Source organism: Ciconia boyciana, chromosome 12, assembly GCF_034638445.1.
Source record: "Ciconia boyciana chromosome 12, ASM3463844v1, whole genome shotgun sequence".
Taxonomy (NCBI): domain Eukaryota; kingdom Metazoa; phylum Chordata; class Aves; order Ciconiiformes; family Ciconiidae; genus Ciconia; species Ciconia boyciana.
Genome location: NC_132945.1, coordinates 18,434,429 through 18,460,528, shown reverse-complemented (window position 1 = coordinate 18,460,528; position 26,100 = coordinate 18,434,429). Strand labels below are relative to the sequence as shown.

The following is a 26,100-nucleotide window of genomic DNA, read 5'->3' as shown; positions in this document are numbered from 1 at the left end:
CAAATAGCAACATTGATGTATTAAAGATGGATGTTATCAAATTAATTAAGTGTGAAGTTTTCATGTGTGTTAAGATTTTTATATGATAGCTTAAATGCTGATTAATTTCTGGTGTTATCTTGCTCAAAGTAAAAGAGATTACGTCTGCTCTCTCTGTTTACATGGGAACCATAAATCCTACAAAAAATATCCAGGCTTTAGGTTCTTATTTCCAGTATTTTAGTCAGTTAGAAAATCTAAAAGGCAGATTTTGTGGATTTGGTTGTGATTGTTGTTTGATGGATGGATGCTGTTGTTTTATAGAATTATTGGAACGCACCATTTTGTTTGGAACACAGAAGGCAAATATGGGAGACAGCGTCCTGGCGGCATATCAAACCCCTGCTGCCTTTTTAGTACATATAGGTGGACAAATGTTTGCAAGTCTAGGTGTTGTTAGTGAGCAGTGCTCACACGTAGGGTTTCTTTGGAATTTAAATTTAGGTAAAGTGTTGTATTTATGACAGTCTCGGTTTGCTGCAAGACTTTAACCACTATGCCCTTTAGTTAACCTGTTCTACCATATGTTTAGCAAGATGTCTTTACTAGTAATGGACATGCCATCTGCTCTTTAGAACAATTGGATGCTATTTTTACTTGGTGGTAAACACCTTGCAGAGCAGGACAGTATGATTCAAATACCAAGATTTTGAAGGACTTGCAGGAAAATAATTTAGAAATTGAGGTAGAATTGTAATGACTGGTTTTTGTTTAAAAGTTCATATTTGCTCCGTTCAGAAAAGTGAATCTTTTACAAGCAAGAAAAAATGCCATTTGAAAATGCCATGAGAAAATAATACTCAAGCAATTTATGAAGCATCTTCGCAGATGCTCTATGAAGAGCATAAAACCTGGCCAAACTCCAGTCCAGATCAGAATCCAAGTACCTGCCCCCTTGTTTATTTCTACTGTAAGACAGCAGGGTTTATACAGGAGGGTTTAACCAATATTTCATTGTTAAGTAGCATACACTCTCAAAAAAAAAAAAAAAAAAAAAAGAAGTAGGGGAGCAGTGAGAGCCACAGTGCAGGCAGGAATCCTTATACTTAATCAGAAATGGCTGCAAGAAGACGTTTTGGGGAAAAAGAGGGTTCATACTGCAAGAATCTACTGCTGATGCATTTGAAAATAATGCTAGCTATTGTGTTTTCATAACCTGTGTATCTTCTTCTCATACTTTTGTTTGCATAATGGTTCTTGGTTGTTTCTTTGGGGGCCTCCACAAAAAAAAAAAAAATCCTTGAACCATATTCCTTACCCCAGACTGGGCTGGAGTCATATTTGACATCTCTGCCAACAAAGGAATCAACCAGGACCACAGATTGAAACACTCAGAATAGAGCAAGAGCTTGGATGTATCTCTGCTGTATGCTACTGTTGGCTGTGTGAAGCAGTCCTGCCCTCCTCATGAGCGTCTGTTAGGTAGTATTGCAAGTTGCTCAATGTTAGTTATGTACAAAATTGATTTTGCTGACACTGTAGCTAAAGCTCTGCTCAGACTTTCCCTTGAAGGAGGTAATTTGCACGCAATATCTGGCATACCTCAAGTACTTTCACAGACTGAATAAAGGCCAGCCCAAACTGGACATTGCATCAAGGGGAAGTAACTTTTGAAACCGTCAATTCTTCATTTCAGATCAATGTAGGGATCATTTACCGTGTGATTCTGGAAAACTGAGAATACAGGCAAATGTACACATGGAGCAAGAGAAGAGCTGATAATGAACAGTAATATGTAAAAATTAATAATGAGCAGCATATCTGTGAAAAAACTTCTGAAAACAAGCTCGTTTTTTGACTTTGAAACAGACGTCTGTGTACAGGTTGTGGATATCTGATGAACAGATACATATCAAATGCCTGTTCTTTGGTATAAACTGATAGGCTGAAAGGAACATTTTTAAATAAGAGTAGAAGTTTTCAAGAGGAACCAATCCTTATCTGTCCACATGCCCATAAATAAGATTCAAATAAACTTTTTTCAGTTATTCATATTAGTTGTAGGATGTGCTTATAACCCATCTTTTGATAAGTTAGCTTTGAGTTTAAAAGTATATCAGATTTGATTAGCTTACATATTCCAATGCTATGCCCTTTCTTGAGAAAAGTTTTTTCCTCCCAAATGACTTGCCATGGACAGATACTCTTCAAAAGGATCTGGATTTTCTTCTTTTTCCCCAACAGGTAATATTTTGTGGGAAAGGAGTCGTTTCCTATCTTCCTGTAGCCAGAGGTGCTTCCCCGCGTCTCTTTGTGCATGTGCCCATGAAACAGTCTCAGTTCCCACTCTTCTGTAGCCCCTCTCCCGTCCTGCACAGTGCCTGCACAGGCTGCAGAGACCCTCAGTCCTAGTACTGGCCTGACAGTGACCTACTCCACATGGGAGCATCTTAGCCTTGGATTTGCTTTATATTCTTTACATAAAACCCATATAAATCACTGAATCCACTGAATTCCTGTAGGAAATACATGTGCAAATTAAAAACAGCTAATCCATGTACAGATATGAGCCTGTCCCCAGATGTGTGAGGTTAAGTGGTTTACTATCCAAAGCTGTGTGATAAAACATGGGGAAGTTTAAGATCAGACTTGAAGGTGGGTTTTTTTTCTTCAAATCTAGTTGTTAGTCCTTTACTGCATTGAGTTTCATCACCGTACAAAAGACTATTGTTTTTTTCATCTGATTATATAGAAGTGGAAATCCTACCCTCCTCCAAAGGATTCAATTCACATGGTTCAAATGAACACCATAGAAGGCAATTTACTCTATAAACAGGTTTCAAACAAATTACTTCAGCAATGAAAGAAAGTGTTTAAGGTGGACATTTTTCAGCAAATACTCTGGTTCTTGCAGTGCTTTTAATGGTGGTAAATTTTACATGAACACTTACTTTAAAAGCTTTTTGGTGTAATATAAATGATGCACTTGTTATCTCGAAGCTGTCAAGACAAAATCTAATATTTGTAAGCTGCTTGAACAGGAATTTTGTTTTATGCTCCCTATGAATGAAAATGGGCCTTTTACTGCTTCTGCACCTATTTGTATGTTGAGATGTGTCCTGCAGAGTGAGGTGAAGATGCCATTCATTTCAAATTCAACCAATTTGTATTTTTCTTTGTGCACAACTCTCTGAATAAACAGAAATCCTGGATGACTGCTCTACTAATTGCAATGGGAATGGAGAATGTATCTCGGGGCACTGCCACTGTTTCCCGGGATTCCTTGGTCCTGATTGTGCAAAAGGTAATCTCATATTAACTGACCCACAGTGCATGACAGGAATCATGATTATGGTGTGTGACTGCTGGGCTTGCAAAGTTTCGAAGTGATTAAAGGAGATTAAATTCCTTTTTCCAGCCAGATGGCAGATACAGTGCAAGCACACACGTGGAAAGTTTCTTTATGCTGTACTTGAGCTAAGATGCATCAACCACTTCTCTCTCCCTGACTTTCAGAGTTAATAGATTCCTCCACCCCTCTTTGCATCCGCTCCGTGATTATAAAATTCATTTTTTAATGTATGTTACCTTCGCATAATGTTTTCTGTTGTTTAAAAGTGACAAACAGTTTCACTTTGGAGAAAATTGCATAAGTCAAATGCTTCTGTGGTCTTAACTTGAATAGGGCATAGAAAAGAAACCTAAAGCAGCTTAGAGACTGTTTTCCAGCACTGGGGCAAAAAACATGCTAAAAAGATTGTAAGTGAACTTATTTCTGTTTCAGGTATTTCTGTCGGTATTATCCATCATCTGCTGCATCTGATGTCTGGAAGTTCTCATGTTTTTCCAATGTTTCCTCAAATTTAGGATTGACTTTATTTTTTAAGAGTTTGATTGGCTTAGAAATTGATACCAGATTGTAAAACTAAGCTTCCACATCACTGGTATACATGCAGATCAGTAGTGGCTGAAACTTCAGTAATGTTACGTCTGCTTAGAAGAAAGAAGAAAAGGGCAGTATCTTGCTTCAGTTCACAGGGAAGAACTATTAATCTTCCTGAAAATCATAATCAGGCATCACTGCAAATTTTCTGCAGAGGCCAATCAAGGGGAGGGAATTATTTTTATCTTCTAAGATATCCCATTTCAGGTCAAATTTAAGGTATACTAGTGAAGCAGACTGAGGAGACGAGGACATTGTATTACTGCTGCACTACCTAGTTCAAAGATTTCAGCCTGTCACAACCCTTGAATCAAACGGAGAATGGGGGGGCTGGAGTGGAAAAGCAATTTTACAGAATAATAAATGCAATAAATGTTAGTCTATGTAAGCATGTAAACACATTTAAAAGGTCAATCTGCCTTCTTCAGATTCCTGTCCAGTGCTGTGCAGCGGAAATGGAGAATATGAGAAAGGTCACTGTGTGTGTCGAAATGGGTGGAAAGGACCAGAGTGTGATGTTCCAGAAGAACAGTGTATTGATCCAACCTGCTTTGGCCATGGTACTTGTATCATGGGTGTCTGCATCTGTGTCCCTGGATACAAAGGAGAGATTTGTGAGGAAGGTTTGTGAAGTTTCCCTCTCTATAGTTAGGGGGTTTGATTTTTGTCTTTACTCTCCAAACCTGTTTTAAGGTAGTTGAGAACTTGCGTAGATGTGAGAAGCTTACTGTGAAGCAGTACTGTTTTGCTCAAAAGCACAAGGCCAGGCTGGATGAGGCTTTGAGCAACCTGGTCTAGTGGAAGGTGTCCCTGCCCATGGCAGGAGGGTTGGAACTAGAAGATCTTTAATGTCCCCTCCAACCAAAACCATTCTATGATTCTATGACCTTTACTGTCTGATAGAAAGTAATGTTAAGATAGAAAATTATCAAAGGTAAAGGCATTCAGGTCTCAGTGACAGTGAGTAGAAGCTGATCACATAATTTCCAAGATTCACATTTTTATTCTAAAAGATTAATATTATTTAACATTGTCTAATAAGACTATCTAATAATTGTAGCATGGGCAGTCCTCTGAAATACTCAGTTTCTCTTTCGGTCCAGGAGGACCCTAGTTCTTGGATGATTTCTGTTCCCTCCCTCTACTGAAGCTCAGTAGCAAGAACAGAACTGGGTGGAAGTTTTTGCCTTTCAGCAAGCAGCGTATTGTCAATCCTCCAAAAGTTTCCTGGAAAACGTCCCAGCAAGGAAGGATTCCTTTTTTTTGTGAGTGCTGTGAGACCATCTTGATTTGTTTGTCTCCACTTTTCTTCTCTCAGGCTCCAGATACTTTTTTCAGGAAGGGTGGCTGGCATCCCCAGTCCTCCTTGCTGCCAGTGACCTCGGTCCCTTAGCACACACTGTCAGAGGGCCTCTGCAGACTTTTTTACTTGGCCAAAAGCTAAGGGTAAGGCAGTCAGAAGATCATTTAAACAAAATATGATGTAGTGGTTCTCCAAAGTAATCAGAAGATCGTAATCAGCTTTTCCCTTTCGTCATTCTCATACATCTTAGATTTTTCTGCAAAGAATGTACTGACAATATAAAGCCAAAAGAGCAGCCAACAGTTTCAGTTTACCAGAGCATATTGTGTAACTCTGTTGTCATATGTCATTTTTACTGTGAGCCTGTGTTCAGGGTACTAAACTGGCATCCTTTAAGGCTTGGCTAATAAAAAGTGGGAAATTCTGAGAACCAGTAATTTTACTTTTGCTGGTTGTAGTACCAATGTCTCTCTGCCCTCATCTATAGAAAGAGGCAGTTGTTGTTTGCCTGTTAGCATTTCTGAGATAGCTCATCAGCTTTGACTTTTCTTCCCCTGTGCATAGCCTCGGAAAGCAGAACTCTTCTTCATGCTTGCCCTGACTTGATGATTTTTCACTAGTCCCCTTAGCCTGAAGCTAGTGACAGCATATTTTGTGCTTCCTGCTATATAGATTTTAGGTAATTCTTTTGAGTAGCACACAGAGGAGGCTTTTTATGTGGCTTGAATTCTCTAGTCAGAAAAATGTCCAGGATGGATTTGATGGATTTGACATACCTGGTACAGTTTTTAAAGGGAGGATCAAGAGAATGCTTCTGACATACTCAGTTGTTGGTAGTTTCAGAAACGGACAAAACCAAGAAAACCCAGATGGGAAAAAGCAAGTAATACGCAGATTTACTCACTGAGGCCGTGATGCCAAACAAGCCTGTAGCTGGTGAGAGGCTGACTGCTGTTTTCAGTTGCTTTGTTTCTTGCCATAACGTGATCCTGCAAAATGGTTGAAAAAAATAATTGAGTTAAATGGGCTCAGAGAGCTATTGAAACTAAGAGTGTGAAAACATTGGCTTTTTAAAGTAAGAGATGTACTTAAATTTTCAAAAAAGGTGGAATTTTGTAGAAATAAGGTAGATGAAACAAACCTGTGCAAGCAAGTACCGTGGGGTTTTACTGTAGCAATGTGTGCATGACATGACTGTTCAGTTTACTGTGTTGTACAACATAACTTGTGCAGTAGTGGAAGTAATTCTGTCAGGATTTCAGATTACATTATTGTATGTAAATATGAGTTTAGTATTATAGCAGTATTGTTAACATAGCAGACATAGTAACAGAGGTACTATCCAGGAAACACCAGTAGCTACATGTATTCATTGCTATGGGATCCCTTTGAATTTGTCCTGTCAGATTATCATTACTGAAGTGAGTGAAGTGAGTGATAAACTGTTTATGGAGTCACTCAAATAATTTTAAAAGATCAGCAAAATAAAGAGCTGTCTCAGGATGAGAGAAAATTGCCAGGTATTTTTGTCCTGTGCTTAGCAAGAGATGCGTTGTCCAGGAACACCGATTCCCCTCTTTCAGAATTACATTGTGCTGTGCACAAGCCTGGAAGGCTGAAAAAGATACAACATAAATCTTGAAATAAGATCTTGAATTGGTGGCATAGCAGCTCAAAAGATAAAGGATCACTTCTTTATTCTTAGGTCAAAAGGTCCTATAAACTGGAGGCCGTTAATCTCTACATCTGAAGTATTTAGTCTTCCCCTACTGAAGCAGAGAGCATCTCTTCATTTGTGTAGCACAGAATACTGTTTGTTAAGTTTACAATTTAATTATGAAAACAGTACTTGCGCTGATACTTGAAAAATACATGCAAGAACTTTCCAAGAGCCTCTCTAACATTAGTCTGAAGCATGAGCTAACATGAATAGGCTTTTGGCTAATTGTTTCCCCTGCTCAGACCCCACAAATCCTCTCCAGCTCTGCAGTCTTCCTGCAGCCTCCAGAGAAGGCAGGCTGTGTTCTGCGTAAAATCTGTCTTGTTAAAGAAATGCTGGGGCTTTATGAAAGAATATGCTCATTATACAGGACTAACCAGCTGATTTAAATTCTTCTACAGAGCTCCTGAATTTTTCACTAGGAATAGTTTAATCCAAAGTGAGAACAAATTTAGCTCTTTGTCTGTTTGCAAATTGTTCATCAGTACGTTATGACTTTTATGAATCTGTTCATTATCTGCAATTGCCCGGCACATACTTTTTATGAGTGTATGAGATTTTTTTACAGCAAGCATTCAGTCAGAGATTCACTACTCAGGGTTAGTGGATGGCCATTTTTTTGGTATCAAATTTTCAGCTGTAGAGATAGCTTTCCACAGGAAGATAAAAGAATAAATCTTTCTTTTCCCAGATGTAAATAAAACACAGAGCACAAATACCCAAATGGAAACACAATGCACAATTGTAGAAGTAATTATTAATTGCTCCAGTTCTTTCCCAGCCCTGCTACTGAAGCACAAACTTCACTGACTTGGACCAATAGATCTGTCTTGGGAATCTGCATTTTAAAAATAAGACGATATTCTTGACAAGCAGAATCATATGAGCTCTAACAGTCTACATGCTTCCTTTTTTTCTTGTTTTTGGCTTGTACTTTTGCACAGATGTTAGCGTAGACTGTTTTTTCCTTGTGTGCGTTAACATCATTTCAGTCTGGGTATTTGCACAAAAATCACCAAATTAATCTGAATCCCTGATGTTGTATTTCACTAGGAAACTGCTGTAAAGGTGCAAGTCTTGTGCTCTAAGTTGTATATTCCCTGCTTTCCAGAGGACTGCTTGGATCCGATGTGCTCTGGCCATGGTGTGTGCGTTCAAGGGGAGTGTCACTGCTCCACGGGCTGGGGCGGTGTGAACTGTGAGACGGCGCTTCCCGTGTGCCAGGAGCAGTGCTCGGGGCACGGGACTTTCCTCCTGGACTCAGGACTCTGCAGCTGTGAGCCGCAGTGGACGGGTTCCGACTGTTCAACAGGTATGCTGGAGATTTTATTTTTTCAAAAGTGCCTATGCTTTCTGTTTGAGTCGTGAAAGAAAGTAGTTACTATTCCTGTGCTGGTATGAATTTAAAAAACAGGATAGGGATGAACCAGGGGTGCTGTGGCATGGCACTTAATGGGCTTGTCAGAAACTGGCTTTCTGTTGGCAAGGATAGAAAGGCTTTTTCTCTGTGACAAGAACGTTGACTGCCTGATGACGTGACAGCGAGAACAGCAGTCCTGCAAGAGTGCAAGTGCCTCCTGGCATGGACTGGAGTTAAGCATGACTCTCGCCTGAGATGTTGAGCACTTATCAGGCTCATGCAATGAGGGAACCCACAACTCTGAGAGGGACTGGGAGGATATAAAAAAAATAACAGTCTAAATGCAGTGACTGATGAGTGAGAAGGCTCTGTCAAAAAATCTTTAAACAAAAATGACCATACATTCTCTCATGCTGGGATAAAAACTCTTTCCTTTCTTAGAGGACCATCAAGGTTTGATCCCACTGAATTTGATTAAGAGTTGAAATGGATTTCCTATGTGCTTTGTACATTTACGTTTCAATTTCTTGAAATGAATGCACTCCGGATATTTTACTCTGTAATGGAGCATGTCATTACCAATGTACGTACTACTATTTTTTTCCCTATAAAGCTCACAAAACTGGAATCTCAGATGATAAGTAGCACATCCCAGTACAGAATAGATGCAAGTGACAGATTTGCTGAATACTGTGGAATACCACCAGTGGTCCAAGTCACCAATTTTTCTTAGAAATCATCATTCAAAAGAACACTTGGAACAGTATAAATTTCCATTCGGATCTTTAAAGTGTATGGTTATGATCTGTAAGTTGAGACTCATGAAATATCCCCCTCCATGATAACTTTCTAAGCAACAAAATATTGATCTGCTAATATATTTTCAGTGTTTGTTACAAAGACCCTGCATTCATTCTACACTCCAAAATTAATGCATGTAATTTCAGTCTGACACTGTCAGATATGGTACCTGCTTTGATAAGAATTGACTTTTTATTGGCTTTCAGCAAAAGCCCGGTTACTTGTGTTTTTATCACGTATTTTATTACGTGTTTAAAATATTCCCTGAAGGTTAGTAATACAGTAGTACTTCCATTAATGAAGCAAATAATTAGGAAAGGTGCTAGCTATGTACTAATTTTTTACTCACAAAATATGCAAACTAATTCTGTTCTAATACAACGTTATTGTAGCTCAAAATGAGATGTTAATCTCCAGTAGGTCTGTTGTGGCAGCTGCATGGGGCAATGAGATAATAAGTAAGGGAACAAAGAGCTAATAAATAACTGCAGTGAAGAGGCTTTTATCTTGTGTGCTAAGGTCATAGTTTTCATGTTTGTCTCACCTCCAAAGCTGTTTTGATTAATTTTTAGAAGAAAGGTAACTTTTTTCCTTACCTCCATCAACCAGTAGGGAAAATAGCTCTCTTCATCCCTACTGTCTTCTGAGTTATCAAAGGATACTTGTACAACCACCAACAGGCATCTCTCTCTATAGCTAGATACTTCAGATTTCTCCTTTCAAATATATCTTTCTTCATAGGTGTTAAACTACATTCAGGATTGTTGCGGCAATACGAGTGTTAGACTGAAGTATAGATGTTCATTTGCGCTTGAGACTTTCTTCCTAGGATCAGTGATTGCTGTGCATGCGGGAAGGAAACCTTGATTTTAGTGAGGAAGGAAAACATCAGATGAGTAAGTTAACACGGTCAGAGTAAACGAGCTGTCATATGCCAATGGAAAAAATCCATGCGGTTCTGTACAATGAAGAGGATGAAAAGGGTAAACCACAGACTGCTCGTCTGGAATCAGACAACAAGGAAAGCTTTGCAACTGATAGACGAGCAGTCTCTCAGCCTGCCTCAAACCCTTGCACTTTCCCGCCATCTCTGTACTGCATCATTGTCAGTACTGTGAAAATTTGCCTTTCCGTATCACCTTGAAGAATATAGGCTCCTGTCCTGATGATTTCTGTCTTCCCCAGTAAATTCCAAATACTTTCAAAATAAAAAAGTAAATTATTTTAAGTTGTGTGTTTTTCCTAAATAGAAATTAATATATCTTGCTGTACTTTAAAAAGCAGAAATAGCAAAGGTGCCAGAATGTTTTTTAGTACATTATCCCGGGTACATTGTGGCCCACCTGAAGAGGGATGAGCCATCTCTGTGATACCTTCCCCTACCTGCCCATCTCTAGCTCTTCAAACAATAAGAAATTCCATTTTACAAGCAGCAGGCAGGGGAAAGACAGAAATCGGTGTGGACATGGAGGAACAGAGACAAAAGGTGACTGTGTGACCCATGCATATCCTGAAGTACTGCCGATGTTTGGAGCCCCAGCCTGAGATCTGGAATCATTCATGGATTTTTGAGGCTGGAAAAGACCATGCTGTTCATGCTGTTTGGCTTTCTGTAGGACATGTACCAAAAAAAAAAATCATCCTTCAGTTCTGCTTGACACTCATAATTTCTGTTTAGTTTTTAGAAATTCAACCTTCTCACAAAGACTGAAAATGAAGGATAGTCTACCATGTCCTTAGGTAAATTGTTCAGTTATGCCTGACCCTCTCTGCTAAAAAGTGCACCTTCTACTCCCAGTTTGAATAGGTGAAAAGTATTGCAGTTGTGTTTCATTTTGTGAGGTGAAAGACTGTCAGATTCTTTGTCAAATTCATTATATTTTTTGTCCTTAGTGTTTATAAAAAGAGCCAATATTTTAAATCCATTTGCTTCTCATAATGCTACATACACACACCTCTCTCTCCACCACCCCCTCTTTCTCGTTCTCGTTCTCTTTCTCTCTCTTTCGCCTTCTCTCTCTCTTTCGCTTTCTCCCTCTCTTTCTGTCTCTCCCTCTCTCTCTTTCTCTTTCTTTCTCATTCTCTTTCCCTTTCTCGTTCTTTCTCTCGTTCTTTCTCTTTCTCTTTCTCCCTATCTCCATCTCTATCTCCATCTCCATCTTCATCTCCACAAGAAGAATAATGCCAGAAAAAAAATCATGTATTTCTTGAATTTTGGGTAAGCCTTTTGGGAAGTATGACTGACCACATAAAATATGTGTTTTTCTTTTCCTATTGCTTCATTAAAAAAAAAATAAATCAAGGGAACACTGAAATTCCAAGCTTAAATATTCAAAGGTCAAAGAAAGACAAAAGGAGATACCTACACGTTAACTAACTCATCTTTCCTGTGTTTCTTATGAAACAGGTTTCATTTTTCACACTTAAGGAAATTGCATTTTGCTAAGGATGTATGGCCTGATCATTCAAGCAGTTACTTGCTCTTGTACATACTTGCTCTTCTGCACAGTTGCTGTACTAAAGACAATGTCTTTTTCTAATCTACCAGACTGTTCAGATCAGATTCTACATGAAATCACATGTTGAGAGTGTTTGGATACAACAAAGACTGAACTGTGACATGATTGAATTAATTGGTTGGTAAGAAGTGGCTAGTTTAAAAAAGGTGAAATGTGTATATAGTTACATATAAATATTTGAGGGAGCACATGCACAAAAGCACAGAGGAATGGAGTGAATTGGATTTATTTCTAGTCTTCCCTCACATGCGGCATGGTTTCTAAAGGGACTGTCAAAATGAGGAGGCCATAGCTGTGATCCACCTAAGTATTGCAGAGTCCATCTTGGAGGCTTCCATATAGGAATACGAATTCTGGCATTATCCCCTTTTTTGGGTCAGCAGCTAAATGTCTCAGATTGTCCATTGAACTTTTGCAGTGCTTTTTCTGTAGAGCTCTTCCTTTTTCTTTAGCCCTTATGTATGTTCTGAAGGAATTAATTTATTCAATAGAATAGAATAATTCAACAGACAACATCTGTACTACAAAGGCTTGTATAACTAGGGCAGCCCTAGTTTGTGTTCAGACTTGAGGATTACTCTCCTATCCAAAAATAACTCCAGTGTTAGAGATGTTTCTTACACTATGGCTGTGGAGAGAAGCTGTGTGGCACTGAATTAACTACCATATAACCAGTCCAGAGTCCATCTGACTTACTGCTTGAGTTAAACTGTCCTGCATGACCTATCAGCTTGAGCATCTTTCATGTATGAGGATTAGTTGGCAATTGGGCACCTTTGTAGCATTGCTACGAAGCATATGTTTAACAGCTATGAGCTGGCGAGAGCAGATGCTTGCTGCCAAAATCATTGACATCCTCTCCTGATGTGGCCATTGCACCAGCTTCTTCTAGCCAGAGTGGTAATTCTGAAGTGCTTCAAGATCTTACTGTTATCATCAGAGGCCTGAGGCCAGGATCCTTCTCCAGTGTAGCATAGACCTGGTCACTTTCTTTGCACTGTTTTGATTCCCAAAGTATTTCCAAGACCAAAACAAACAGAGCCACAGCACTGTTACAGTTCCACACTGTCCAAGCCAGTTTTGGCTAGTCAACTTAACACAGATGTCCAGCATAGCCTCTGCTCTGACCTGTGGACTGCCAAAAACCAATCTCACTGCACCACCTCCAGATACTCCTCCTAGATCCAAAGTTCTTGATGGCCAGTTGCTATCCCTAGAGGTCCAGAAAATCCTCTTATAGAGCTCCAAAACAGCTGTCGGGATATGTTTTCATCGTGCCTGAATTGGTTCTCAAGAAGAGCAGCTCAGGATGGCTTGAAAGTTGTTCAGACATTTGGTACTGCTAATCCTACACAACTTGTAGGACACAACCTATGTTGGCTTTCTATTCATCTCTGTTAAGATCCATCCTTTCAGTATTCTTAGCTGGATATCTGTTACAGACATATTTGGCCTCTTTCTGCCCTACAATATTGAACTTCCATGAAAAGCCATTTTCTTTTGTTAGCTCAGATTTCAATTTGCCTATCCCAAAGATGACATGGTCAAACATAATATGTTTCTGGTTCTTTTGCCTTCTTTGGGCAGCATCAACTGAATTTCACTCTGAAAATATTGACAGCTCTCTAGCTACACCAATCAAAACAACATTGATAGGTATCCTTTCTACAGCCATATGTGACATCACGAGAAAAAAAAAAAAATCACTTGCCTTCTGTCTGTACCTAAGATTTGGTTTACTATATGGACAAGATCAAAGTGCTTTAATTGTTCTATATGATTATACACTGACGTGTATTTACCATGAGGGAGATGGATTAGCCTGTTTTGCCAATTTGCCAACTGGCTTGAACGCTGAAGGTTAAAAACAAGCTATGGCTTTCACTGCTTCAAAATTATACCAATGTCAGAAATTTGTAGAGAAGCAGCATAGAGTTATTCCAGCTGAATTCTTCCAAACGCTGTACCTTGGACATAGTTGTTATAATTCCAGTTGCAAGGATCAGTGCTGCAGTCATTATTCAAGTAATGCAATCAAATTTCATTCCTGCTGGCCTGAGCAGACATTGCTTGCTGCCTTTACCTGTGGTGTAATCTACGTCGAAATATACTCAGAGATCCAGGGTCTTCTTCTACAGTAACTTTATTTCTTTAAGTTGTTTTAGTCAGCTTCCCTTGAACAGTCATCCATCCCATTTTCTGCAGTCTCCACTTCGGCCTGTACAAGGAATGAGGAGAGCTGTGTCTGCTTTTGCCTAAAAGTAAGGGAGGCACAGCTGTTAGGGCCAAGCTAAGCTGATCTCAGGCAGAGGTCCACAGACATCTCCGAGGAGAGCTGTCTTTCCACTGCTTTGATTCCCAAAGTGTTTCCAAGACAAAAAGAAACAGCACCAGCCACCAGCACTGTTACAGTTCCACATTGTCCAAGACATTGACCCCAACAGTCACACCTACCATACAGCAAACAGGTCGTCTTCAAACATTGTAATGGCTTTAGCTCATGCTGTCAAAAAAACTATGTGATTTTATCTCTCTAATCATTAGTTTGTGGAAAAATAAATGCTTCTCTGATGTAAAGCACTGAAAATTAAAAACCCATGATAATACTCACAATATAAATGTGAGCATTCTGTGTTTGAATTAATTCCTTACTATCTTGTTTATCACTTTGCTCATTTAGTTTTAGGTTTTTCCTAGTTCAGTCATCCTTTGGCAAGTCGCACAAAAATGCCCAAAGACATTTGGCCGTTACCAATTTAGCTGTCTGACAGTGGATGTGCCCAAGAGACATGCACAAGAGATTGGGTTCTGTTTCTTGTGTAGTCTCCCCCCCTCCTCTAAAAGATGTGAATAGAGAATAGGAATTTCATACTTTGTTCCACGTAAGACTGATTATAAAATACTTTCTGTGAAACCTACCTGTGCTGGAAAAGGTCATCCTTGGAATATTTCAGAGTCTCCGCATCTTTTCACCATACTGAATCCAGTTATGATTGTATGTGAAAATCCATTATTATTCAGACCTTCACCATACGGCTCACTTGACTTGTGCAGTATGGGGGTGATCTACTGCATACATGACAGAATAATACAGTAGGATGGAAGACTGATAGTGCACTATTTTAATGTCACCAGGACTTCAGTATAGTCAACTTTCTACTTACTGTCTGTGGATCTTTGTTGCTTTATTTATAGGCTGTCACCCAAAATCCCTTGATGTTAATGAGTCATCTCCCTTTGAGGCATATAGGCAGTGCTTTTCAAACAGCCAAAATCAAACTTGTGAGTACTGACTACTCGTGTCGGGTAGAAGGGAAGCTCTGGCTAATTGAAGGTGCAGCATCAACAAACTGAATGAAAAAACCTCGTCTTCTGTTCTCAGATTGACACCTTTAACATGGAGCCTTGAGATTAAGGGAGTGAAATACCAAGAGAAAATGGATGACAGAGTTTTCAGTGGGGCAGAGCCTTAGCTAGCGTAAAGTAGTGTAACTGCAGTGATGCCACTAGTGCAGTCCCAGTGTGTTTCAGGTGAGAATCCGGCCCCGAGTTGCTAATTAATTGCAGCACTATGCCTAAAATATTATAGACTGAAAAGTAATGAAATCTGTGACGGAACTGGTGCCTCTGACATCCTGTCCTGTATTCGTTTCTCTAGACTCTATTCAGCCAAAGTAGGCCAGTTTCCGTCCTCCTTACTCCAGGACATTTGTCATAATTCCACTGAATCCATTTATACCACCGAAGCAACCTAATTATGATTGGGAAAAGAATGCTGGCAGTTCTTAGTCAGAAAAACATTCATCCTAAAATGATTATATGGAGATGGTATATATTTAGCATATCTATTTTTGGTTAAGCTCTCTCTAGCAAGATTGGTGGTAATTTTACAAAGGGTAAAAATGGATCAGCAGCCTCTTCCTTCAGTATCTTGCGAAGCATAAAACCTCTTTAAAACTGAAGTGCTTTGAAAAATGCAAAATGTTGTAATTGTTGTAAATTGATATGTGCAGAGTAGAGTAATTTAAAAATCATTAGAAGTATGCATTTTTTAAAGTGCTTCAAAAAGAAATGAAGGCATAATACAGTATATTAATATAGTTCAAGACATCTCAAATTGGTTTCAAAATTAAACATCAAAAACTGCAACTTGAAAAAATAATTAGGTAAAACCATTTCATCGCAATCAGAAAACTCTTCAGGTTTAGGAAATTGCAAATTATGGGTGTCAGTCATTCTGATTTGCCAAGGACAAGGATATTCACTACAAACAGCTCGCAGTAGTGAAAATAGCCTTGAAATTTCCTCAACACGTGATGTAATCTGTCATGCCTTTTCTATAGACTGCTCTGTTCCATGTTGGTACTTCTGCTCTGCTCCCTATTTCAGATAAATCTCAAGAACTTTTTAATTACACTATAACCATCCTTCATTGTTTTGTTCTGAAGAAATGATGGACTTACTTAATTTCATCTAACTGTCCTCTTTCTTTAATTTGTGAGGAGCTTTGACTATTACTGCTCTGCTAATTAAAAGGATGATTGAAGTTTCCCCTGCTGTATATTGTCTGACATTGTAGAAAGACTCTTCTTACTACTGTATATTTCATTGAAAAGAAAAAAACGATGTGTGACTAGTTTGATTTGTATCTCCTGTAGAGTTGCAAGAGTTTGCAAAAAGATACCTGGTGAGCAAGATTTCTATTAAAAACTTAGTAGTTAAAGATTGGAACACTTAATATGTGCTGCTGGAGAATTTAAAACATGAGAAATTTAAGGCAGTGAAGAAGCACTCCAATAAAAATTAATTCTCCTGCATGTTGAAATCAGTCCAGAGGGAACCAGAAATACCTGATGTAGTCATGTATTGATTTAAGAAATGCGATAAGTCAAGGGTATGAGATATACTGTGAGGAAACTTGGGATGCTTTTCAACTGATTGCTGCTTATTTTGCAGATATGCCAAAAATAATGGCTCTTTCCTTCCCTTTTTCTTCCTGAAAATTAAGATCCTTAATCTATTGCTGCCTGCACCTCATTAAGCAATTATTGGAAATATTCCTCATTCAAATGTAAACATAATTTACTTAAGTCAGCTTTTGTAAATCCTGGTCTAATCCACAAGGAAGGTATTACTTATTCCACTAGGTGAAATCCAGACCCAATTTTGGATGCTTCTATGCCAGCAGCTCTTCCCTTATCCAGGAGCAAGATACCCGAATTGCTCTGGTGACAGCAACATGGTCCTGTTTATCCGGCCTTCTAGGTAGCTAACAGAGACTTTCCTCTCTGTATGCGTGGCATCGCATCTCTATGGGGAGTCCGTTGTGTCCAGGAACTGTCCACCTCAATGTGTTTTGTGCTAGGCCAGCTCCAGTAGATCTCTTCTGAGAGTAATGCTCATTAGGAGCCTTAGGCAACACCTGTGTAAGATCATGCAGATTGTGAAACTAGAGAGCGTGACATAAAGCTGTTATGACCTCAGTTGGGTGATGATCTAGTAGCAAAACCGGGCAAATAAGTGGGATTTTAGTAGCAATTCAGATGCCAAAGTGGTTCAAGCACCTCCAAATTAGGTGAGCTGAGCAAAGGATTTAAGGGTCTAAATTTTTGATTTAGACATTTAAAGTTGTAGTTAAGGCTTGCATCCCTTTTTGTATCTCAACCTTATCGCCTACGTGGAAGTCAATCTACTAGACAGGGATTAAGAACCATAGTAAAACAACTGACAAGTTATGGTATGGAAAGGGCTTTTGTGAATACTCTATGTCCAAGAAAATATCAAGATGAAAATTCTGAATATGAAAGGCTCGTACTCCACAAGAACGCTTTATAAAAGAGGTCTCTGAAGCAGAGGAGAAGTGGGAATGTTCTGCTGGTGTTGTGGATGCTGGGATGGAGGGGAAAAAACAGCCTAGATGGACAACAGAACAGTACCGACGTACAAAATCTTCAACTTTTAATTTGCTAAGCCAAGCCCAGTGATGAAACTCTGACAAGTTATCCATACCACCAGCATTTAAAGAAGAGTTCTTGTGTTAAGAGGGAGCTTCCCTTCCTCGCCGCTGGAAAAGCACAAATGGGAATTGCTAGAGTAAGAGTACCAAAAAAGCACTAGAACAACTAAAAATTTTGTCCTTCAGTGAATTTCAGAACATCTGTTATGCAAAATGGGTTGCATCAGTCCCTGAAAAGCAGATATTTATAATTTTTTTTTTTATTGTCATGGTAAGAGTTCTACAAAAATAACTATCATTTCAATATGCTTATGCAGCAGAGTCTATGAAATTTAACTTACCTCTGAAAATAGGAAATTGCTATTGATAGAAGTCAAAATCATGGGAACTTTCTCTTCTACATATTGCATTTTTAAGCTTTTGTAGATTGTGTAGATTGTTGCAAGGGTAATCTATGTAGACATCTAAGGAATTCCTGGTCTCTGCCCTCTTTAAGGACTTTTGCTTAAATGTTTAGGCTCAAGTAACACTTTTAAAATAAAATAAAATTTACAGTAATTATGCAAGAGCATTTCAATGGTGGTAGAGCAAAAAATCCTTGTGTATTGTAGCTGCAGTGTACGTTTGGGCATGTCGCTCTTCAGTTCAGGAAGCCTTGGCTATTTTATAAACAGATTATTAAAACGGTATCTATCACCTTGTGATCCAAAATCATTTTCTGATGGACTGCAGAAAGCTGATTGTTCACATGGCACATTTGTATTTTCAGCTCCTGGCCGGGTCACCCATGCACGCATTACAAAAATGCCTTGAAGATGGGTGGCCAGCCTGGCAGTGCCTCTGTCAGCTCTGCGGAGCAAGAAGTAGCAGGGTATCTGTGAGCAGTATGAGACCGGGCAGCATGTCCTGGGGATAACAGAACTGCCTCCGCGCAGCAGTGTTTGCATGGGCGAGGAGGGACCAGGGAGAAGTGATGAGTTAGTGGAAAAATGTAGGCAGCGTAGAAGGAAGAGAGCGAGCAAAATAACAAAGGACACTCGTTCCCTTCTTAAAATCTACGAAGCGGTGTTGCAGTTGTACCACGGACACGGAGGAGTGTGATGGCAGCGCTCACTTAACAGCCAGGGTCGTGTGCCCGAGGTGCTGCTCCTCCCTGGGGCAGGAAAAATGCAAGTCATGAGCTGCATCTTTGCTTTAGCAGCAACAAGACAGAACAGCAGCTGCCAGATGCGCGTTGCTATTTCTGTTTGTGCTGCTGACACGGAGGAAGTTATGGTTTATTTACTGGGAGCGGTTTAATCTCTCTCTGTACTCATCTTCACAAACGCAGCAATGAACGTAGAAATGTTTGCTCCTTGTCCGTGTAAGCAGTGTCCATAGGCTGTCACTGAGCGCTGTATGACTTTTGCTAATTGAGGCTGCACTCCTTGCTTTTGTGAAAGAGCTTGTTACAACTGGCTGTTGAGTTTGTCCGAGAAACTGCTTATCTGTGCTAAAAAGAGAGGAAGCAAGGCCAGCCTCTTCAGCTGATTTTGCTTTTGATTGTGAAACTGAGATGTTACTTAGAAGCTGGTAATGACCTTTAATTTTTCATATTAGTCATTACTGTGATACAAATTGTTTGTTGGGAACACAGAGTTCCTAAGGCTTATTTTAGTTGATCCACTGTTTCTGTCTGTCCATGTAGTCTGGCTCTTCCCTGAAAAAAAAATTGTAAAAATGGAAGTACGTCCTTTTAAAAGCATCCAGTCCTAGCGTTTTGATGCAGATTCTGCATGTCACTGTCCCCTTTCCTTCTGAGTGCCAACCCTATGTCCGATTTGGGCAGCAATGGCATCTATGCCATTTTGGGGCTGCCACTGCTTTTCCACAGGTGAATCTGAATAGCTGTTCCTGTAATATGTTGAGCAGTAGTACCAGTGCCCAGCTTTTCAGCATTTTGAGCCCTTCAGGGATATGGTAAGTAAAATATATCTTCATTACTGAAGTCAGCTCTGTGCATCTAACGTACAGAGCACGTGACCTGGGTGAGGCAAGCACTTACTGGAGCAATTTTTGTGAGTGGACCCATATTCAAAGGTCATCCTGTAAGGCAGTGAATTAAAGATGGTGCCTACTCTTTGCAAATAGTGCTTAAATAAATCATTACTTCTTTGCTGAATATTACTGATCAAATTTACTAATTAAATAATGGTGGAAAACTTTATGCTCTGAGCAGAGCCCTGGTCAGTGTTAATAATAGTACTTCTGTGTATCATGAAAGATTTAGTGCTTATATAAAGACATATGCTGATCCACTTGGGCAATCTGCTGAACCTTTGCTGAAAATAGGTGTCTCAAAATCTTTATTTTCTTTTGATGCTGCTGTAGTAGTTCAGGCTGTACCTGTAAGACAGCTTTATTAAATGTACCTACTGAGCCATCTCTTTGCCTGTTTCCCTTTTCCCTACAAAGCCATTTGATTGCTCTCCATGTTTCTCATCGTTATCATGGGCCTCATGCCTTTCCTGATTCTCATGGTCTGTCACTTACTCAACAGGTTTCCCATCTTTCCTACACAACTGGCTTTTCAGCCCGAGGAGCTGTGGATTGCATTTTCCCCTCTGTGAGTGAACACAAAGGCATAGCTTTCATAGCTTTCATCTCACTCATTACTGCTCGCGATAGATCGTTCTGGACTGCTTTCTTACTAGTCTCCTGATCAAATAAAATATCGAACAGGGTAGATGTTGCACGGCATTTCCTTTTGTGGTTCTCGGTGTATTGTGAAGGATTTCAGAGCTTGTTAGGCAGAGTATGAATCTCCAGTGACGACTGTAATCTCACTGCTTTACAAGACGTACAACTCGAAATCAAACAGTGGAGACAAATTATGAAACAGGACCAAATTTGACAAGGAAACTCCACGTTATTTGGGAGACACGGTGTTTAAAAAACATCCTGGTCAGAATACTGTGTGGGTCTCTTCACCCTTGTGTCAGTCTAATCTTCCTTGCTGTTAGGTTGCGCTTCTGCTCATTTATTTTAAACATTTCCCACAAAGGCCTTGTCCGATAAAGGCCTGCCAGCCTGTATCGTCTCCAAGAAAGAGACAGGTTCTGCAGCTGAAGTCTCTTGCGTGGCAAGCACAGAATAATTGTATCCTGCTTTACACCAGTACTATGGCTGGGTAAACAGAGATATACCCAATGGCAAATGAGTAATCCTTTGCAGTGGTATCAGTTTTCAGAGCTTTGGCTGCCCAAAATGAAATATCTGTTAGTATGTTTACCATTACCAGTCCAGATTCATCAGGCCTGTATTGATTAAATTTTTGCACTGTAAAAATACCATTTTGAACCACAGCGAAATCAATAAAGGGTAAGGTTTTTTATATGTACAAATTGGATTTGGATCAGGAAGAAAATATTCTTCATCAGATGAAAAATAAAGCTGAAAAAAAAAGTGTGATAAAAGATCTAAGAAGGGGAAAAAGTTTCTCTGTCGTTTCCCCCGCCTCTGCTGTATTTGCCCTTTGGACCTTTCTGTCTCTCCACTGATTACTTTTCTACACAAATAAATTTTCAGGCAAATTGTGGCTCCCAGTTTAGAAAAGATACTTTCAAATAGGTGTAGCATTATCAGAAGCTACCTTACAGTTTCTTAAAAAATGCAATGACATTCATATATTTTGAGATACACAATAATGTTAATGGCAGCCTTCCTACTAGAAGTCGGAAGAGCTATTTATAGAGTACTTAATGCATCAGAAATAAGTTCAATGAGATGATGGTAGGATTATTTCCAGAAAGCAATTAAAACCGTCGCTAGATTGATGGTGAAACATTCTGAGTAACAAACAGTGAGGCTATGGCATTTTCGTTCCAGTGGTTTTATTTTATGTGTTGTGGCCTGTGGTAAGAAGATAAGAAAGGTAGTTAGATATCTGTGAGGCAACACATCTGAAGGGTTTTCTGCATAAAGCTTACAGTAGAAAGGTTTAAAATGAAACAGTGTTTGGAGAATGGAGAAGTTTTGCATTGGTAGAAATAGTTGATCATTGTGCGGTAATTGTGTCTGAATTATCCCAAGTAATAGTCAGGGCTGTGTGAAGTTTAGATTGCCCCATTTTCTTCTGAAGACACTGACTATTCAGTAGTACTTTTCTGCAACTCTTGTCTCTCTGAGGAAGACCCGACCTCCTGAAGTACCGCGTTGCCTCCCAGTAGAACACCTCCTGGGATAATGCAGTTCATAGCATGAAGAAAAGCCCCAGGATCAAACCTTTATTCAGTTAGAGTGATTTCAGCTGTGCTATTTTTCAGTTGCCAGTGAGACCACCCAAAAGCTTATTTACTGGAATCACTAATTTATTTCATAGCAAAACCAGTAGATCTACTGAAGAGAAAATAGGGAATCGGTCATGTAAACATGAGGGAAAGGGGGTACTTAATACAGGTCCGAGTAATAGAAGACATCAAGAAGGTGCAAGAAAAGAATGATATTTAAGGAGTTTAAGGAATGTCCGCATGTTTGTGTAACGCATGGAAAACTGTAAATAGTTGTAATACCTTATGAGCCTCTCTAACACCGTTCAGAGCCAGAAATGAGGGCAAATATGATTTGGAGTAGGACCTGTTTTCTCCTTGAGAATTTTTCCAAAATCATTCCTCTTCTGCTTAACATAGCTTTATATGCTTGCTACAGTCTCTTGTTTCATGACACTGTCAGAAAGGATAAGTATCAATAGCTAAATAAATTTGAACATTCTAGTCTGATAACAGACTGTAATAGAAAACTATTTCAGACACAAATGTCTCAGGTTGGGTGAGATGAATCTCACTCTTTGTGTCTTTTGTTGGGATGGGCCACCAAGTCCCACTTCGTGCAAGAGCAGAATCTTTGGAAATTACTGTGGAAATTATTTTGGAAGTATATGTGAGAACAAATTCAATGCAATAGTTTTGCAGTGTTTGTGTAATTAACATTAAAGTGTTGCTTTGAGTTTCTTCACGCAAATATAACAAACCACTCAAACTCATAAATTGTTGTGGTATTGTGAGATGACCTTAAATATATTTCATTGTCAGTTGTAAGCGTGCAATGCATGGAGAGAAGGACAAGAAGCATGGGAAATTTAGACTGAGAGAATATTTGTGTGTGAAGATAGTCTGGTGGTGGTATGGATTACCTAGTCCTGTTGTAGGTTCTCTGTTGCTGGGAGATTTTAAGGGATGCCAGCTATGATTTCATTTGGAAAAAGGAAGAACAGATGATCATGTGAAGGCCTTTGCACCTCTATTTTCTATAAATCTGCATTAAAATAAGTAGACTGGGCTATGCATATAAATACATGTCAGAACTGTGTGTTATTTTAGTATTCTGACAGTAGAGCAGTAGAGGCTTTTTTTTTTTTTTTTTTTTGCCAAGCAGTTGTCCGTCATTCAGTGATGATTTATCATATTGATTTATTTTTGATTGCACCAAATTTCATATACAGTTCTATGGCATTTTCCCATCAAGTGTTCCTTGGTGGTGTGAAGGATAGGGAGAAGGTGTAGCAGGAATTGTTGGGGAACGCACCTTTGCTGCCTCTTCCACGCAGTAACCTGATTTCTGTTTGCCAGAGGAAACATGTTCACAAAACCTGGCAGCTGACAGCCAAAGACTTCAAAAGTAATGTTTTGCAGACAATTCCAAGTCCCTTTGATTTCCAGCTCGGGCTTGAAGAGCAGGTGCGACTGCATACTGGCATAGCCCATGGAATACTTCTCTGTTGCCTCTGTCCCTATCTTGATGGTTTATTGGCATAGCTGTGGTTGGCTAAGATTGTAAAAAATTGCACACCTAACTGACATACTGTGACGCTGTTGCGGAAGCCTAGATCAGATGCAGTTATGACATCCAGATGGGCAAATGCGTTTATTAAAATCAGGAAAATAATTTAAGCTGTACCATAAAAATAACATCTCTTCTAGTACAGATACGGAAAACTCGGTATCTACATTAAACCTCTATAGTGCGCTCTCTCAGGTAACCTGGTCTAGTGGGGACAACTTTCCATTAGGTTTTACTGAAAAAAAATAGCTCAAGTGCTTTTGAAACTCCTCAAACTTTACATTTTTGAACTTTTTTGTGGTGTAAAAAATTATATTAATAAAGTCAGTTGCGGAAAGTGAAAGCTAGAACAGAGTTGTCTCCAGAACACAGCGGGAAGGTAATTTAAAAAGCTCAGGAACATTGTTGAAATTATCATGCAAGCTTATTAAATGCAATGTATATTTAAATTGAAAAAGCTTTCTTTATTAGGCCTAGATAGGTGATTTTTTTGCTGCCTCTAGCAGTTAAACTTATTGGGTGAAAGTCAGGATAGATTAATTTCTAATCTTTATGGAAAACCACTTATTAAAAAATGGATAGCAAAATTATGAATATGGTACTTAAAGTTTAGACTGTCTGTAGAACAGGACTCACCACTGAATGTGAAGAAAAGTAAAACGCATGTTTTCGTAGTATTTGACCACTTTTGTTTACATACAGTTTTGTATTCTTAGCATGATTTTCTAAGAGTTATTTCTGAAACATGTCGAATTAACGTTAAAAGCTTCCCTTATCATTACAAATTATAAAATATTTAGCTTTAATTTCCCTTTTCATATCACATAAGTAGAAACTTATTATAAAACACATTTGAAAGAACTCGTTGACTTAGGTAATTAAAATGAAGAGTGTGGAGTGAATTTTTAATGCTTTTTAGATTAGCCCAGGAATGATCAACATATTTGTCTCCTCAAGAATATGTACAAATAATGCTTCACAGCTCACATTTGCCTTCTTTCAAGAAAATTAATGAGCATTCAGAATTAAGGACATGTCAGTAAAAATTCTAGACTGAGTTGAACATTTTTTAAGTTTCTTACTCATTAATTGGTTTAAGTCTAAGGACTTTGAATTTTGGATTTGATAAAGACTGTATTTCATTAAGTTTATAAGAAACGGCAGGGGTCGGTTGAGGCCAGCTCCCAGCAATTTGCCAGCACGTTGCTTGCAGTGAGTCTGCACAGCTGAGCTTTTTTTTAAATAAGGAAATTAACTGTCCAGCCCGACACTTACAGAACCTTGTTTTGATTGCAAAGCGTACAGGTACAAAAACTGAAACGGGGCCATGAATTACTGCGAATTAGCGTGACTCTGTTGGTTTCGTGGGAGCCATGAAAATTCACGCCAGCTGAGGATCTGGTCTGTTAGGCACAGACCAGCCTTCAACCCACCACACTCCACAAGATCTGCCTGGAGCTCAGGCAGGCAAGCTGGGCAGGCTATATCCCGCTCAACAATGTCAAAGAGGAGTGGGAGAGAAGAGGTGGCTTTTACGTAAGCCTACAAGCCTAAACACCAACACAGTTGAGGGACTTAACGAATTGTGTGTGTTGCACTGTACATTGTGAGAATGATTGGCAATTAATGTAACAGCATAACTAAAGGCTTGTGATAGAATACCCCCGAGTTGACTTTTCTAATCCAAACTATAACCTCTTGTCACCTGCCTCCCTTCTTACCTTAAATAAGTCACCTCCCCCTTGCCTTTGTCCTTTGCAGTCTTCTCTGATGGCACAGCTTGTGGCTCCTCCGCAGGACAGTCCCCGTCCAGGCTGTGATCTGCATCTCCTCCCTTGCCCTGCCTGTGTTGCATCTTTGATCCCTCGGTGGGCTGATTTAGCTCAGCAAGCTGTCAGATATTAACCCGGGAAAATAAAGTGAATAATTATCTGCCAGTTTCATGATCTGAATCAGCTCACCACAGTTTCAGATAAGCTCCAGACAGAGCCAGGAGATGGATGGAGAGGAGGGGGCATGGAATGGCTGTTCCAATCAGAGGAGACATCTTTGGCTGTCTCAGCTGCTGCACCCACTCACAGCTCAAAGCCCTTGCCCCACTGTGCTGGTCCCTTGTGGAGTACCCACTGCATTTTGGGGTGCCTGAGTCCTGTAGGACCAACTGCTATGGAAGGAGGAAGATGCTCCATGGAGCGGAACAGTTGCATGGTGTCTTGACTTGCTGTCCAACTTCAGTGCTGTCTGAATTTTTACCCCATCAGCTTGGTTTGAAGCTATTTACCTATTTCAAGTCATTGTGTTGTTTCCCATTGCATTCAGTCACTGTCCACACACTTGAGTATCTCATTTTGTCTAGTCTGCTGTGGAAACCCAGTCTCTCAATACAAACACAAATGCTAATGTGGTTCCCTGCTGTGCTGATATTTCTGTACTTGTTTATCTATAGGAGGAGCTAAGGAATTGTTTTGCATTTAAAAATAGGACAACCTGAACTGATAATGCTTTTTTAAATCTTAGTTGTTTGAATTAGCTGTGGATTAAAGCTGCAGGTACTACCACGGCATTAATAGGATGATGTTAGGCCTGATTTCCCTTGCTTTGCTTGAGAAGTCTGGGGAGAATCTTGGATTTGCATGGCAGAAGAATACATTATCACTGTAAACAGCATTTCTGAAGCCTCGTATTAAATCACCAAAACAATT

General features: G+C 39.4%; 1 protein-coding gene across 2 annotated transcripts in view; it reads left to right on the top strand.

The window, feature by feature from the left end:
* TENM1 (teneurin transmembrane protein 1) overlaps positions 1-26,100 on the top strand; it is a 347,960-nt gene that overhangs the window by 213,436 nt on the left and 108,424 nt on the right. For both annotated transcript variants that reach the window (XM_072877199.1, XM_072877198.1), the window contains 3 exons: positions 3,182-3,283; positions 4,351-4,545; positions 8,057-8,257. In XM_072877199.1, the coding sequence (XP_072733300.1) occupies positions 3,182-3,283; positions 4,351-4,545; positions 8,057-8,257 (498 nt within the window). The remainder of the gene's footprint in view (positions 1-3,181; positions 3,284-4,350; positions 4,546-8,056; positions 8,258-26,100) is intronic.